General features: G+C 45.1%; 2 protein-coding genes and 2 non-coding genes across 5 annotated transcripts; 1 reads left to right on the forward strand and 3 right to left on the reverse strand.

The window, feature by feature from the left end:
- Positions 1-3,807: 3,807 nt before the first annotated feature.
- On the forward strand, positions 3,808-6,229 carry LOC135401741 (ufm1-specific protease 1-like). The gene is made up of 6 exons (XM_064634301.1): positions 3,808-4,044; positions 4,327-4,404; positions 4,624-4,770; positions 5,381-5,483; positions 5,543-5,619; positions 6,038-6,229. Exons 1-6 carry the CDS (start codon positions 3,922-3,924, stop codon positions 6,173-6,175), a joined length of 666 nt encoding a protein of 221 aa, XP_064490371.1. The 5' UTR covers positions 3,808-3,921; the 3' UTR covers positions 6,176-6,229.
- Positions 4,803-9,676, reverse strand: LOC135401740 (methylthioribose-1-phosphate isomerase-like). Of its 2 annotated transcripts, XR_010424896.1 has the most exons (7): positions 9,360-9,676; positions 9,052-9,287; positions 8,805-8,974; positions 8,341-8,574; positions 7,708-7,875; positions 6,765-7,127; positions 4,803-6,699 (listed from the first exon to the last, which is right to left on the reverse strand). XR_010424896.1 is itself a non-coding variant. In XM_064634300.1 (6 exons), exons 1-6 carry the CDS (start codon positions 9,486-9,488, stop codon positions 7,009-7,011), a joined length of 1,056 nt encoding a protein of 351 aa, XP_064490370.1. In that variant the 5' UTR covers positions 9,489-9,676; the 3' UTR covers positions 4,803-7,008. The 2 variants fall into 2 exon arrangements, 1 of the variants encoding a protein (XP_064490370.1); XM_064634300.1 differs by having other exon boundaries at positions 4,803-7,127.
- Positions 9,677-11,124: 1,448 nt separating this feature from the next.
- On the reverse strand, positions 11,125-11,197 carry Trnaa-agc (transfer RNA alanine (anticodon AGC)). The gene has a single exon. It is a non-coding gene; the product is annotated as a tRNA-Ala (tRNA).
- Positions 11,198-11,653: 456 nt separating this feature from the next.
- On the reverse strand, positions 11,654-11,726 carry Trnaa-agc (transfer RNA alanine (anticodon AGC)). The gene has a single exon. It is a non-coding gene; the product is annotated as a tRNA-Ala (tRNA).
- Positions 11,727-13,327: the final 1,601 nt, after the last annotated feature.

Below are 13,327 nucleotides of genomic sequence, written 5' to 3' on the forward strand. Positions count from 1 at the left end.
AAATGGCCTGTGGTTGTCTGAAACAATTACAGCATCATCCGTATAACATGCTACTGCCTGACATAAAATTTTGAAATGAAGGTAACCACTCCAGTACTCCAGTAAGTGTGGGCACACCTGAAAAGCAGGAAGCACTCTCATGTAAAATTAAAGAGTAGGGGCTTTAAACAGAAGAAGTGAATGTCTCTCTCGTGACAGTTAACGCCAGAAAAATTACACTAAAGCCATGGGCTACAAATGGGAAACTTTTAGTGCGAAAGTCACATATTGTAAATTTTGCACAAATATTCGATATTCGATTCGGTATTCGGAATTTTTTCCCCCATTCGATTCGATATTCGATTCGACGTGAAATATTCGGATTCGCACACCCCTACTTTTATGTGCACTGGCAAACAAGGACGGCGCCCCCGACGGTATTTGGTATGCCGATGTGTCCCTGCTCACTGATGCCAACATGTCGATGCCTGCCGCAAAGTTCCGTAAGAACTTGGTTCAACAGAATTCACGCCCTAAACGAAAACATTTTTTTTGTCAGGGTTCGGTCTAGCAGACAAGCCGAATGACCAGCTATGCCCCCTGCGGTACCTAGTCTCGAAATGTAAGCGCGCTCAGTATTCAACAACAACAACTTTATTGTGAATTCATTGCCAGGGGCGGTACTCTATACCCCATATTGCCGCTCAATCTTCCCTGGGAATAAAACTTGCCTTAAAACATCCACGATGCATCTAATGCAATGTTGTGTATACACGCATGAAGGAAAACCAACCATTTTTCTCCATATCGATATTTGTGTTCCGGGTGCGGCACCGTTGTTCGTCGCGATGTTGCGCCGGCAGAACCGACAGATTCCATCAGGGGAGCCGTCGCCTAACTGGATCTGAACCAACAGTACGTCTCATCTCACGGCACACACAACGGCGTCGCATGTCGCTATCAGGGAGGCGATTATGACTCCCAGGACCGACATGGTTGCGTACTGCCATTCTCCACGTGGCGGGCGTACTGTAGTCGTCGTCGTTGTTGCAAGAGGGCTTTGGCTATAGGTATGGTCTGTTGCACTGAAGTTTCGCACAGCGACCGCAGCGCCAACTCCCTCCTCATGTGCAGAACGCTCTTACTAGACGGTCGTGCCCGGCGTTGTCGCTTACCGCTGTACCGGGAACATTATCTCTCTTGTGGAAACCATTGCGCCACGATCTTTCAGAGACGCAGTGTAGGGTACGGACAAACCTCCGGCTACATGATCACAATTGGCGCCGGAGAATACGGTTCGGAGCGCCTATGGTGTACTAGAATGTCTTTCTAGCTCACCATAATGTCACAAAAAGCAGGACTTGGGTCTTGGCATGATAGGCGGAAGCAGTCAACAGAGTCGTCTGCCTGTTGCCATATAGTGTAGTGCACTCTTGCAAGCTCTCTAATGAGACTCAAAAGTATAAGACTATAACGCGACGGAGAAAAACGCACAAGATCATAGGAGGTTCGTTGCAATCGGGCAAAGCACGGAGTTACAGCATCCCCGGATGAGGTGTATGTGTCAGAAAGCGTGTTCTCCCATGCGAGGTATATATTTATAGTGAAAGCCCAACTTCACAGTGGCCAGGGGCCAGAACATACGGCATGGGGAACACAATTGTTTATTCTTTCGTCGCAAAATGTCACTTGAGGTTTACCAGATTCATTCAACTGTCTCACAATACTTCCCGTCAGCTAGCGCATTGTACGTTGTGGTAGAGGCTGACGAGGCTGGCCTACGAGGTCATCAGATACCTTCAGCCCACTCTATCATCTTGCCCAAAGGTGACCGTCGTGCCCTTGTCCGTGCTCTCTGCAGACAAGACGCGATCACAGTGACTGCATGACATGACACCCTACTCTCTCTCTCACTCTGTCGCTTCCTCATCGCCTTCCGCGACACTACGCATCTCTTCTTCACCGTATGCGACTGAATGTTGCATTTACCCCAGTTATGAGGCACCGCCTTGGCCGCGCGCCATCGGACCTTTGTGCATCATGCGATGTGCGCGTTGACCTGCACCACCTACTTATGGACAGCCCTGACATCCAGCGGGAACGCGAGATCTTGCAGCGCGGAATGCGTGCAATCGACCACCGCCCTTTTACCATAGGCAAGGTGCTGGGCCCATGGTCCAGTAGCGTCCATACGCACCAAGGTCTCCGTCACCTTTGGGATTTCCTGTCATCAACATGCCTCTCCACCATGCTTTGATCACCTGAATCCTCATCTCCATCATCATCTTATACTATTTACAAATGGCACTGGGGCAGCATCAGCCCCATCTAATCATCATCTCTTTATCTGTGCGTTGCCACTGATGCTTGCTAATCCAAAGTTTCGTATGTTCATACGGAGAGTAGCTCCGAGGTTCCTAGGAAGTATCTTCGGCTTTCAAAGTGCTAGTAATACTTGGAAACACAAGAGAAAAGCAAAAAGTGTGGTACGGAGAAATTGTCGTGTTGGTGTTGACGGTATTTCCTTGAGCTTGAGGTGGTGATATGGACAGGAACAGAAAACACACCCTACCTCAAGTCCTACCCTAGTGTCCCTACCAAAACCTGAAGCGTGAGCAAATGATACCATCAACATCTTTACACCGGCTTGCTTGCGTTTTAATGCTTTGTTGTCCGACCGATGAAGACGATAGCCCGTGGCTCTACTGTTTGTAATGACCGTCAGCCACGGCAACATGGCTTGAACATGGTCCTGCGATCTCGATGTCAATCCTAATGTCAACGATCGAATGTCGAGCACAGTCCCATACCAAGGCTATCTGAGAACGAGCCTTGGTAAGGCAGGCAAGTTACACTCGCGGGTGCTGAACCTGTGGACAAGACTTGCAGAACACCGGTTGAGAAACACTGCCCTAGCGTGATCCAAGCGAGTGAAACCGCTAGATTCCTTGCACTCGTGTTCGGGTGGCAACGGCTAGGCAGTGTTGCCATGAAATGACCACCCGAATTCGCCATAAGGCGGCGCCCGCTTTTGCAGGCTACGCTAGAGTCACTAGTGACTCACAGTGACTCTAGGCTACGCAGCAGAATGACGACGGTACCTCGAAATATCTGAGATGAAACGTATTCACATGTAAGTAGCATAGTGCCCCACTCCCAAAACAATGGCGAATTAGGGTGATCATTCCGTGGCAACCTTTTTTGCCAGATCCCAAGCAGTCATGTTCGCTTATGGTCAAAGCGCAGCAATCTCGCATGTTCGCGTGGCGCTTGCCGAGGAGCGCCAGTGCTAGCTAGCACTTTTTTCGCCCGGCCTCAATACAACCGGGCAGCGGGTTGCCCAACTATATCCCGTGTCGTCACATTCGCACTGCGACGGTGGCGAGTGCCCGCACGTCGAAGCTCATGCGGGTTAATAGACAATGAACCCCGAAGACAAGCGACCGCGGTGACCCTAGCGTGATCCAAGCGACTAAAACCACTAAATTTCTGGCAAGCATGCTCGGGTGGCAACTGTCACGTGACCTAGCGCGGGCAAAAGGCTAGCAATTTCCTAGCGCTCGGCCGTTTTGCCACATTTTGACCGAACGAATTCGCCTTAAACATTTTCTCGCCTTTCCTGTCTCCAGCAGATAGGAAAGCTATTGCCAAAAAGTATTTAAGATACGAAGTACACACTCCCAAAAGTATTCAAGATGGAGTAACAAGTAACAAGAGAAATAAGTCTGCAGGGAGGTGACTTCTCTTCATTCTCCCGCGCTCAATGGCATACGAAGACGACGGCGCACTGCTATCGCCATCACCAGCGCAGGTCATTATCCAATTCGATCCAAGCCAGAGGCGCTCCAACGTGGCGTCTGCTTTTCGTAGGCATCTGTCTGTTCTAAGTTGGATCTATTCGTTGCAGAGAACCAGAGATCAATCGTACAGATCAATTGTACAATGAAAAAATTATTAGAAGACGTACACGAGGGCCTTCAACTGCCTCATGAAAGCTGTTACGCCGCGCTCGTCAAGGGGAAATACACGTACTACCATTATGGTTGCGACGGCCAAAACGATCGAGTGAGTTGACAGAGACAGTGGTGCCAACGAACATGCTCAAATACAAAGTCTACATAGTGACACTTTCGCTGACTGCTACAATCAATGTAGAGATATAAAGGCGTGCATACAGACCACGTTGACGGAGCATTAAAAAGAAATGACAGGATTACATAACCATGTTGAAAGGCAGATGCGACATGCGCTGCCGGCAAATCAGCTGTATGTTGTGTTGGACATTGATCTTATTCTCGCAGAAAAAGCTATACTTTACACTATTCACAGTGCAATTCCAACTCACAGGGCTGGGGATGTGGATACCGGACTCTTCAGACAATGTGTTCTTGGATAGTAAACCAAAGGCAGCCTGAAGACCACACAGTAAGTACAACCTAGTTGCTTGTACTTATCTTAAACACTCAGCCGGTGTGTTGATGAAATGGTGCAAAGTTCAATATCACAATAAACAGCTTACAGCCTGCTCGTTATCCATAGAATTTAAAACCAATATCAACTGCATCGTAAAATGTATCGCAAAATAGGCACTGAATGAACTTCATGTCAACAGACGCTTAACAAATACTTTGTTACTGCCAACAGGACCACAGCGGAAGCAGCAGGATACCCAGCATCCCAGAGATACAGCAAGCGCTCGTGAAAATGGGAGACAAGCCACAACGATTTGTAGCCTCTAGAGACTGGATTGGAAGTGCAGAAGTGTTCATGTGCCTGGACCACTTTTATGAGGTATTCAAATTTAATAGATACTAATGCAAGAATCGAGTGCCACTCATGTACATATTTATCGTGGAAAAACATCTTTATGTATAGAGGTGAACCAGGAATCAACTACTGACAATTTTTAAGTCCCAGAATGTCTGATTTCATTATTTCGTTTGAGGAAATGTCGAGACAGCACGCACAAGACTTCAGTTGTACCCTATGTCACATACCATCTTTGTGGAAGTGTTCTGCTGTGCCTTACTCAACAATACTATTTTGTTTTCTATGACTTGTAGGAACAGCTGAAAACAGTGTTAAATAATCCTTGAATGCTGACTGTCTAAAACTTAATTTTTTGAAATTTTGTACGACTATAGCAAAATGAGTGCAAGACACATCAGTCACAGTACCAACAACGTGCGAATAATTCACGTGTAATTCACAATTCACAGTAAGATGACTCCTTGGTGATTCAACATGATGTTACAAGCAATCTGCGTAACACAGGCACCTTATAACCTTTAAAATAGTGGCATTATGTACCATTTCTGGCAAGTAGCTTTGGCTTAGCTAGGACAAGCATCATAGCATAGATTAAACGAAGAATTTAAAGAAAAGCATTTTGACATTCCAGGTCCCTTCAAAGGTCATTCACGTGTACAGTGGAAGCGAACTGCACCAACAGAGAGACAGGATAGTGGAGCATTTCAATACTATTGGGTCACCTATTATGATGGGTATACTGCGAGGTACTCGGTATGTCGTCGTTTCAAATTATCGTCTTCATCTCTTACAGGAGGAGACAATGATGCATCATCAAAAGGTGTCCTAGGCATTTGTTCATCCATAGACAGATCCTACTTGCTCATTCTAGTAAGTTTGTATAATCCCTGTTTGAAGTGTTGGTGAGGAAACGTTGGTGTCTAGTTCAGCTTGATATTGAATTTTGGAAGGAAGGCTTCAACTGGAATTATGTTCATGAATGCCAGGTTCAGTGCAGAACTGTACCCCACATTGAGCAAACTAGTTTTATTAGCTGAACTTAAATATTTCTCGCGTAACATCGTGCCAGCATTCAATTAAATATTTGTCTCATAACTGTCACCTTTTCCTGAGAGAACTATTAAGGATTGCACCTCCATGTTCAGAACCTCGAAAAACGTGCATGTCTCCCCTTTGTCACGCGACATTCCACTTTTTTTTTAAATTGCTCCTCCTTCCTCAACTAACCCTGTGAGTCATGTTTTAGAACGGGGAATTTACGCGATTTCCACCGGCCAATTCTTCTCAGGATCCTCACTATTCAAGCCCAACGTGCAACAGCATCGATATTCTTCAGCGTGATGGCTGGGTATCGTGGCAGCCCATAGACTCCTTCATGGACAGCTCCTTCTACAACCTATGCCTGCCTCAATATATAACAAGATGATACAAAGACTCCGTTATATTACAGTATTTATAAAAATAAAATGGATTTCCGTCATGCTTGTTCACGAAACAATATGATGCGTCAAAAGCAGATGCTGGAAAGGTCAGATACCATATTTGTGACCCAACACAGATATTCGTACTTGCATCGGCCATTTTACCTTGTGACAGCTAATGATGCTCTGACCTGCCTGTGGCGGAGAGTTCGACCAAAAAATCGCGAACAGTGATGGATATTGGAGCTTGAGCAACATGACTGTGAAGTCACCCACAGTCGAGGTCGACATCTTTGGGACGCTCACACAATCGAGACTGTCACAGGCCCGCTACATCAGTAAACTCACATTATGGGAAGGATATGAAATGCTAAAATTTGGCAAGTGGCTTTATGCAGCTTCACAGTCTGGTGTCCACACAAAATCTAAAGCGGTGCTACAGCGGTGCGGAGAACTACGTATGTACATGCAGGACAATTCATATGGTTCGGCAAGACAGTACGCGATTCCAAGGAGTTCTCCAGTTCCTCTTGCAATACAATGCATATTATCACAATGGGAATGAAAGAACAGTGCACTAACTGCTGGCCTTACCTTCTGTTTTCGCTGACTAGGGCTAGTAGAGGGAAATCTAAACAGCGTCAGATTTTCTTGTTTTCCCCTATAGCAAATTCCCGCATCTCAGAGCAGTATCAAGCTCCAGTTCTCTATAAAACCAACGTATTTTAATGCTAATGAAAGATAATTGACACTATTACGCGCACGTCCCGGATATTTTTGCTCGACCTTAGATGGACTGGGCAGCCTGTATTGGTATACGTACACGTATTACACGACATCAGCTCTTGAGAGCATCCAAGATAGCGCTTGGCTTGAAGACTCCCTTCTCAGTGATAATTCCTCCGGTTATTAGTTCAGCCGGTGTCACGTCGAAAGCGGGATTCCAACAGTTCATTCCTGCAATTGCAAGTATATCTCCATTAAGATAGACTAACGGAACAAAGATTAAAAGTAACAATGACACGCTAATTTTTGACAGCGACATTTCTTAGTGGAGCAAGATAAAAAGCTGTATGGTCTTCAGAACTGTGACGGAGCACTTGTTTCGATCGGCATTTCGAGCACTTGAGGGACCGAATCGCACCGTTTGAATCTGTGCGCACGAAATAAAAGTTCAGCAACCAGTGGGCTTTAGTTCATCGAGAGTGTAGCAGTTCTACAACCCATTAGAAAGTGGTGCACAAAGTTGGGACTTTGACCATGTTGAGCCACTTACTGATCTCGCTAATCATGGCACGCAATTAGTATGTAGTGTAGGCTCATAATTGTGGAACCGTGTTTGTTAAGAGGTCGTCAGAACCAGTCTGAGAGAATGGCCAAAGATGCAGATTCCTTTTGAAAGCAGCTCATGCCATGTGAGACTTCTTTGTCCTTTGTAGCATGTTGCCACAAGTGCATCAACGTTGGCGTGTAACTACAAAATGTGCCAAAGATAAAAACAAAAGGTGCCACCAGAGCTCCTGCAGACTATACTAACCATCAGGGGCCAGCCTTAATCCTTGAAGATGTGTGACTTCTCTGTGAGGTCTCTCTTCAATTGGGATCTCTTTGCCCGTTTTCTTCGTGGCGTCCACGGTCGTGGTCGGCGATGCCACGTAAAAGGGAACTCCGTGGTACTTTGCACAGATTGCAATTTGGTATGTTCCTGTTTAAAATGTCAACTTTCATTGCGTAAAAGATTTCTGATGCGCAACGCAGCGTTATCCAGTGTAAACGTATATAATCATTATGGTTTGTACTTTCTGCACTGTATACCACGGACCGTAATATTCCCCACCTTTAGGCCTTTTGCTACCCGATGCCCCTAACATTCCACTAGACCTCGGGAAGAAATCACTCGGTTGTTTTCAGCTATCCAACTATGTCACAAGTTAGGAATTTTCTGATTGATGAAAAATATCTGCGTACCAGCACAATGCAAGTATGAACATCTGAAAACATTATAGCTTACAACATTCTGTTGCCATAAGTCCGTTAAATATGGCTTTCTCATCTCCTTTATTTCTGGTATCTCCTTTTTGTATTTGCTCTTATTGCTCTCATTGGCACATATACCAATTTTACTAATTTTGCAGTTTCGATCGAGGTGAAGCAAAAGGGATCAAATTACCAATCTTGTTCGCTGTATCGCCATTAGCCACGACCCTATCGGCTCCGACGACAACAGCCGATACAGCTCCTGACTGCATGAGAGCGGCTACCATGTCATCGCAGATCAGTGTTGATGGAATTTTGTCGTGTACAAGTTCGAAGGCAGTCAGCCGAGCTCCTTGGTTGTAAGGCCTTGTTTCTGTACAGTAGGCCCTGTGTAGTTTTCCCGCGTTATGGAGACTTCGGATCACACCTGCAAAGACGACATTTATTACGGCTCCAATAAAACGTTAAGAGGTCTTTCGAAGGGGGTTCAAGAACGGTTAACGCGTCAATTCGTGCGAAGCTGCGCAACATGGCAGCATGCTCCATCCTGTACTGCTTCCAGTAGAAATAGGATGGTTCCAGTTCAACTTCAACGATTTACACTCGTGTGGTTGCAGACTTTGAAGAACTGAACAAAAATAGGCTGTAATCCCTTACCTAAAGCTGTGCCATAGCCAGCTGTTGCTAAACTCCCGGTATTGCAATGTGTCAAGATGCTGACCGGGTGCTTCGAACACAAATCAAGAATATGGCTCGATCCATGCTTTCCTATGGCCTTGTTTGTGATAATATCGTCCTCCAACATCTTCCCTGCCTGTGAAACAATCCTGACGATTTGGGGCATAAGTTACTATACAGTGCAGAAGACTTCCCAAAACGTAATCTGAAGATGGGTGATTACTACCTATCCTTCATGTCCTGCACGGACACGATTTCATCAGCATGCAGTGCTCTTGCAAGGGTCTCAAAATCATCGGCAGCATTTTTAAGGTTGACAGCAGTTGGTCGAGATGTCAGCAAGAAAGCCAACTGCTTCAAAACATATTGCAACACGTCGGCTTTCGAATTAAATTTCTTTTCTTTGATCTCAGTTGCAAGACCCAGTATGGCGACGATTGCAATTGCTGGGGCCCCTCGTACCTGTGGAATAACGAGACGTGAGTATTTCAAATATTGTTCGTGGTACAACACAAAAATGAAAACAAGCATCACCTTCATGCTTCGGATGGCATCCCATGCTGTAGAGACGTCCGGGATAGGAATATAGCGTGTTTCATTTGGAACAAACAATTGGTCCAGTATCTGCAGTTTACAGTTCTGCCACTTTATAGCTTGCAGCATTCTGCAACGAATCTGCTGTCAAAAGCACCTTGAATGTGCTCCAGGGGTCCTGGCTTTACGATTTTATACTCAATGCTAGCGCAGGCAGTGCCACGTCAGTGTGATAAGGAATGCCTTGTAATGTGAAGTAAGAATGGATCGGAGAATAAATTCCTGGCCGCGGCTTCACATTTCAAACCGTTATTGGCTTCTCGAGAAGTCAAGCCAATGCTATCCACGAAACGGTTGCGCAAAATCGATGCTTGGAGCGGCGTTGTCGTTGTCATCGCAGGCTAGCCAGAGCTGAGGCTAGCCAGAAGGGACCAGAAGGCTAGCATGGCGCGCCTTTTAAAACCGTTTAGACACGACTAAATGTTCGAGAGCGGCGGCAACCGCCATGTCTTGGCAACGGCTACATTTAGTCTTTCGCTGTGTTGTTTATGCCGTCTTTGTCGCGAGGACAGAAGACGTTTTATTCCCAAACTGGACAGACGGTGCAGTAACTGTGCCGTACCATTACATAGACTTCGCTATGACTTAAACGTCGAGGTCAATTTTCTATGTTTCTTATTGGCATCAGCTACCTTCCGATTCTCCTTTTTTCTTTTTTTCTTTTTTTTTGGGGGGGGGAGTTTTTCAGATTAATTTTGTGAACAAACAGAATTAACTGCAGAGACGAGCTGTGAAGCATTGCGAGAAGTAAAAATTGTGTATTTACCCGGAATAAATGCATGATAGAACGGGTAACAACGTCGAAACGTGGTTTCCAAGCCCACATGTCTCTCGCTCTCTCTCCTGAGAGCATAACTCTAATATTTGGCAGGAAAAAAAAAAAAAAAACTGAAAATGACGACAAATAACTCCTTGGGTCTCCACAAACACTAGTCAAATACTTTCAAACGAAATCACCCAATAAAATCAAAGCAGTACGGAAATCTATGAACCTTCTACAACCCAATTACAAAACGTCGCTCTCAGGGCACACATATGGCACGCTCCTTGGTGTTCCTCATATCCAAAACATTCATTCCCCCAACCTTTTAAAACCTCTTCATCTCAAGCTCAGCCCATCGACGGACAAGCAGAAGACGCGTTTCACTGTGTATTTCACTCAGCCCTAAATGCGTCTCACCACGCGTAACGGATTAGGACCAGGCGTGCCAATAATTTACCTCCTGCCGAGCTTAAACTGCCGAAATGGGCTCGTGAGCCAAGGTACGTAAATCTCACCCCCAAGCACCTCCAAGAAGCAACGCCATCCGTTCATTGGATACTAACGACTCGAGGCAGTTCGCTGCCGGCGGCACTCTGTACACTCTGTAGGGGGACGGATGGGGGATGCGTGTTTGTTTGTTTGTTTGCTTGCGGACTGAAAACGGGTGACAAATCCCGGATAGAGAGCCAGGGTGTGCCAAAGCTGCTTGACGGACCAATCTTTCAAGTCGTACCTGGAAACGCGTGCGCTATCTTCGGAATTATTCTCAAGAGATTTCGGAAGGAACTCGTTGTCTTCGAGAGGTATGATGCGTAAAAAAGGCACCACCAGCGCGACCCAAACTCCCGTTCGACTTAGAGCGCAACTCTGTTTCTTTTATCAAGTACAGTTGTACTTTTGGCTGTACTGTTAGAACAAAAAAAAATTGGCGAAAAAAAAAATTGGAGATGCAGGGTATCGATCCCCGTACCTCTCACATGCTAAGCGAGCGCTCTACCATCTGAGCTACATCCCCACGACAACCTGCCTTACATCCCCACGTTGAAATATAACTTAGTAGCTTCTAAGTGACCATTAATACGAGAAATGTATTGCTAAATCGGAGGTGGTCCCACATCCCCGTTTGGTGATGTACAGCTTACGTCAACCTTGACGAGACATTGGAAAAAAAATATGGTCCCGTTCCCGTGTGGAATTACAGCAACCCTTGGGTTCATGAGGAAATCTTAATTGCGCAAAATTATTCTGTTAGTTCAACGCAAGTTTTTTTTTTTTTTTACTTAACATTCCCAGTGCACCCAGGGTTGCTGTGGCTGTTACCGTGCTTTGAAAGAAGACCCAATTTTTTTCCAGCGTTATTATTAAGGTTGACAGGAGCTGTACATCAGCTTACAGCCACGTTTTGAAAACGTTAACGTCATAGCTAAAGTCATCGACGTCTCTCGGGAAGCGCAAAACAAAGAAAACAACTTGGAGATGCAGGGTATCGATCCCCGTACCTCTCACATGCTAAGCGAGCGCTCTACCATCTGAGCTACATCCCCGATACACTTTGCAGTCGCCACGACAGATACCGTTCCGTAACCTCCACACGGAGGCCAACCGGTTTCACTATCGCTTCTATCAAATACTGAAATACCTGACCCACACACTTGACGCACGCAGTATTTCGCCACAAGCGTTCTGCCGCAGCACTCGGTGATAATCCTTCTCGGTCTTCTCAACTGCTTCAACAAATCCAGCATTTTTCAGGAATATTCTTCTCTTAATTCTGCGTTCATATACAGCCAAGCAAGTGGGGATATCTAGTCGTGCTTGGCACGATACAGTTATTTTATCCTACTTGTATATTATGTAATATAGAGAAGATATAGCACATTCACAAAATGACGAAAATGACTAACATTGTGTGTAATGCAATGAGCTTCTGTCTGAGCGGGTAGTTCTCAACCAATAATTCAGTCAAATAGTGGCATTCCCTTCGTACTTTTTGTGCGTGTGTGTGTTGATGGAGAAATGATCATCATGTACAACATCCCTACACCACTATACCAATCTCGTACCGATAGATGGTAAAAGGGATCATTCCAAAATCTGCTTTTTTTTACCTCTTCATGCTACAAAGCCGGTATAGGTAGGTATAAAGCTCCGGTCTGTAAGACGGCCGAGAGCGGGGTTACAATCTTTTACCCAGGAAAAACAAAATGTATGCAATAGACAAAGTAACCGTGATATACTGTACGGCATATAACTGGGGATGCTGTAAATTTTGTGTCTCGTGGTATAGAACGAAAACGCAGCATGCACGATCAAAAACCTCAAAGACGTATGATCACGATGATCGTTTCAGTTCCGATGTATTTCATTGCGCGATCACATCACTCAGAATTTTCTGTCACAGATAGATATGTTCCATCATGCTCTCATTGATGAAATAAGCCGTCAAATGTCAAAATAAATGCTTCGCGGTACCCAGAGCTTGGAAGGTAATAAAAAAATCGAATTATCTCGCAGTTGGACCAGTTCGTCGAATGTGGTTCAGTCAATGAGTTACTTCAGGCTGCTTAAAATGGAGAAGTACTACAACGCTTCCCAAAATGATGCTATTCATATCAGAAGTGCATATGTTTAGACTCGGTGAACACCGAAACACACATGTAGGAAGCGGAATACCCGCCAACAGAACTTATATAAGGCACATCTAACACGGATGTTAAAACGGACTTCTATGGCACTAGATATGTTACTCGACATTAATGTGGCAGACACGGGCCATTCAAAATTCGTTTTGCGAAAACAAAAGCGTCCGCATGCACAGTTGAAGCCCTGCTTGAATGCATTATGTTTCAATTAATGCTAAGATCAGTGCAACTGAACTACGAAAAACTGAAATTACCTGAATGCGGTACAAAAACCTCGGTCTTTGGTAGAAGAGCAAAAGGGCAGACGGAAATTTTCGACTAACTTGTTTACGACAAAGCGAAAAGTAACAGTCCATCGAGTTACAGGCAGAACGTAGTTTAACTACAATTACAGTTCCTCATTTTAGGAAGTATTTACACGCAGTAATATGTTAAGTACTTCATTGTAGTCGAACTTAATTGTTATAATTAATTACTTGACAGCTCTGTTGGTACTCGAGTTC

Source organism: Ornithodoros turicata, chromosome 7 (assembly GCF_037126465.1).
Source record: "Ornithodoros turicata isolate Travis chromosome 7, ASM3712646v1, whole genome shotgun sequence".
NCBI lineage: Eukaryota > Metazoa > Arthropoda > Arachnida > Ixodida > Argasidae > Ornithodoros > Ornithodoros turicata.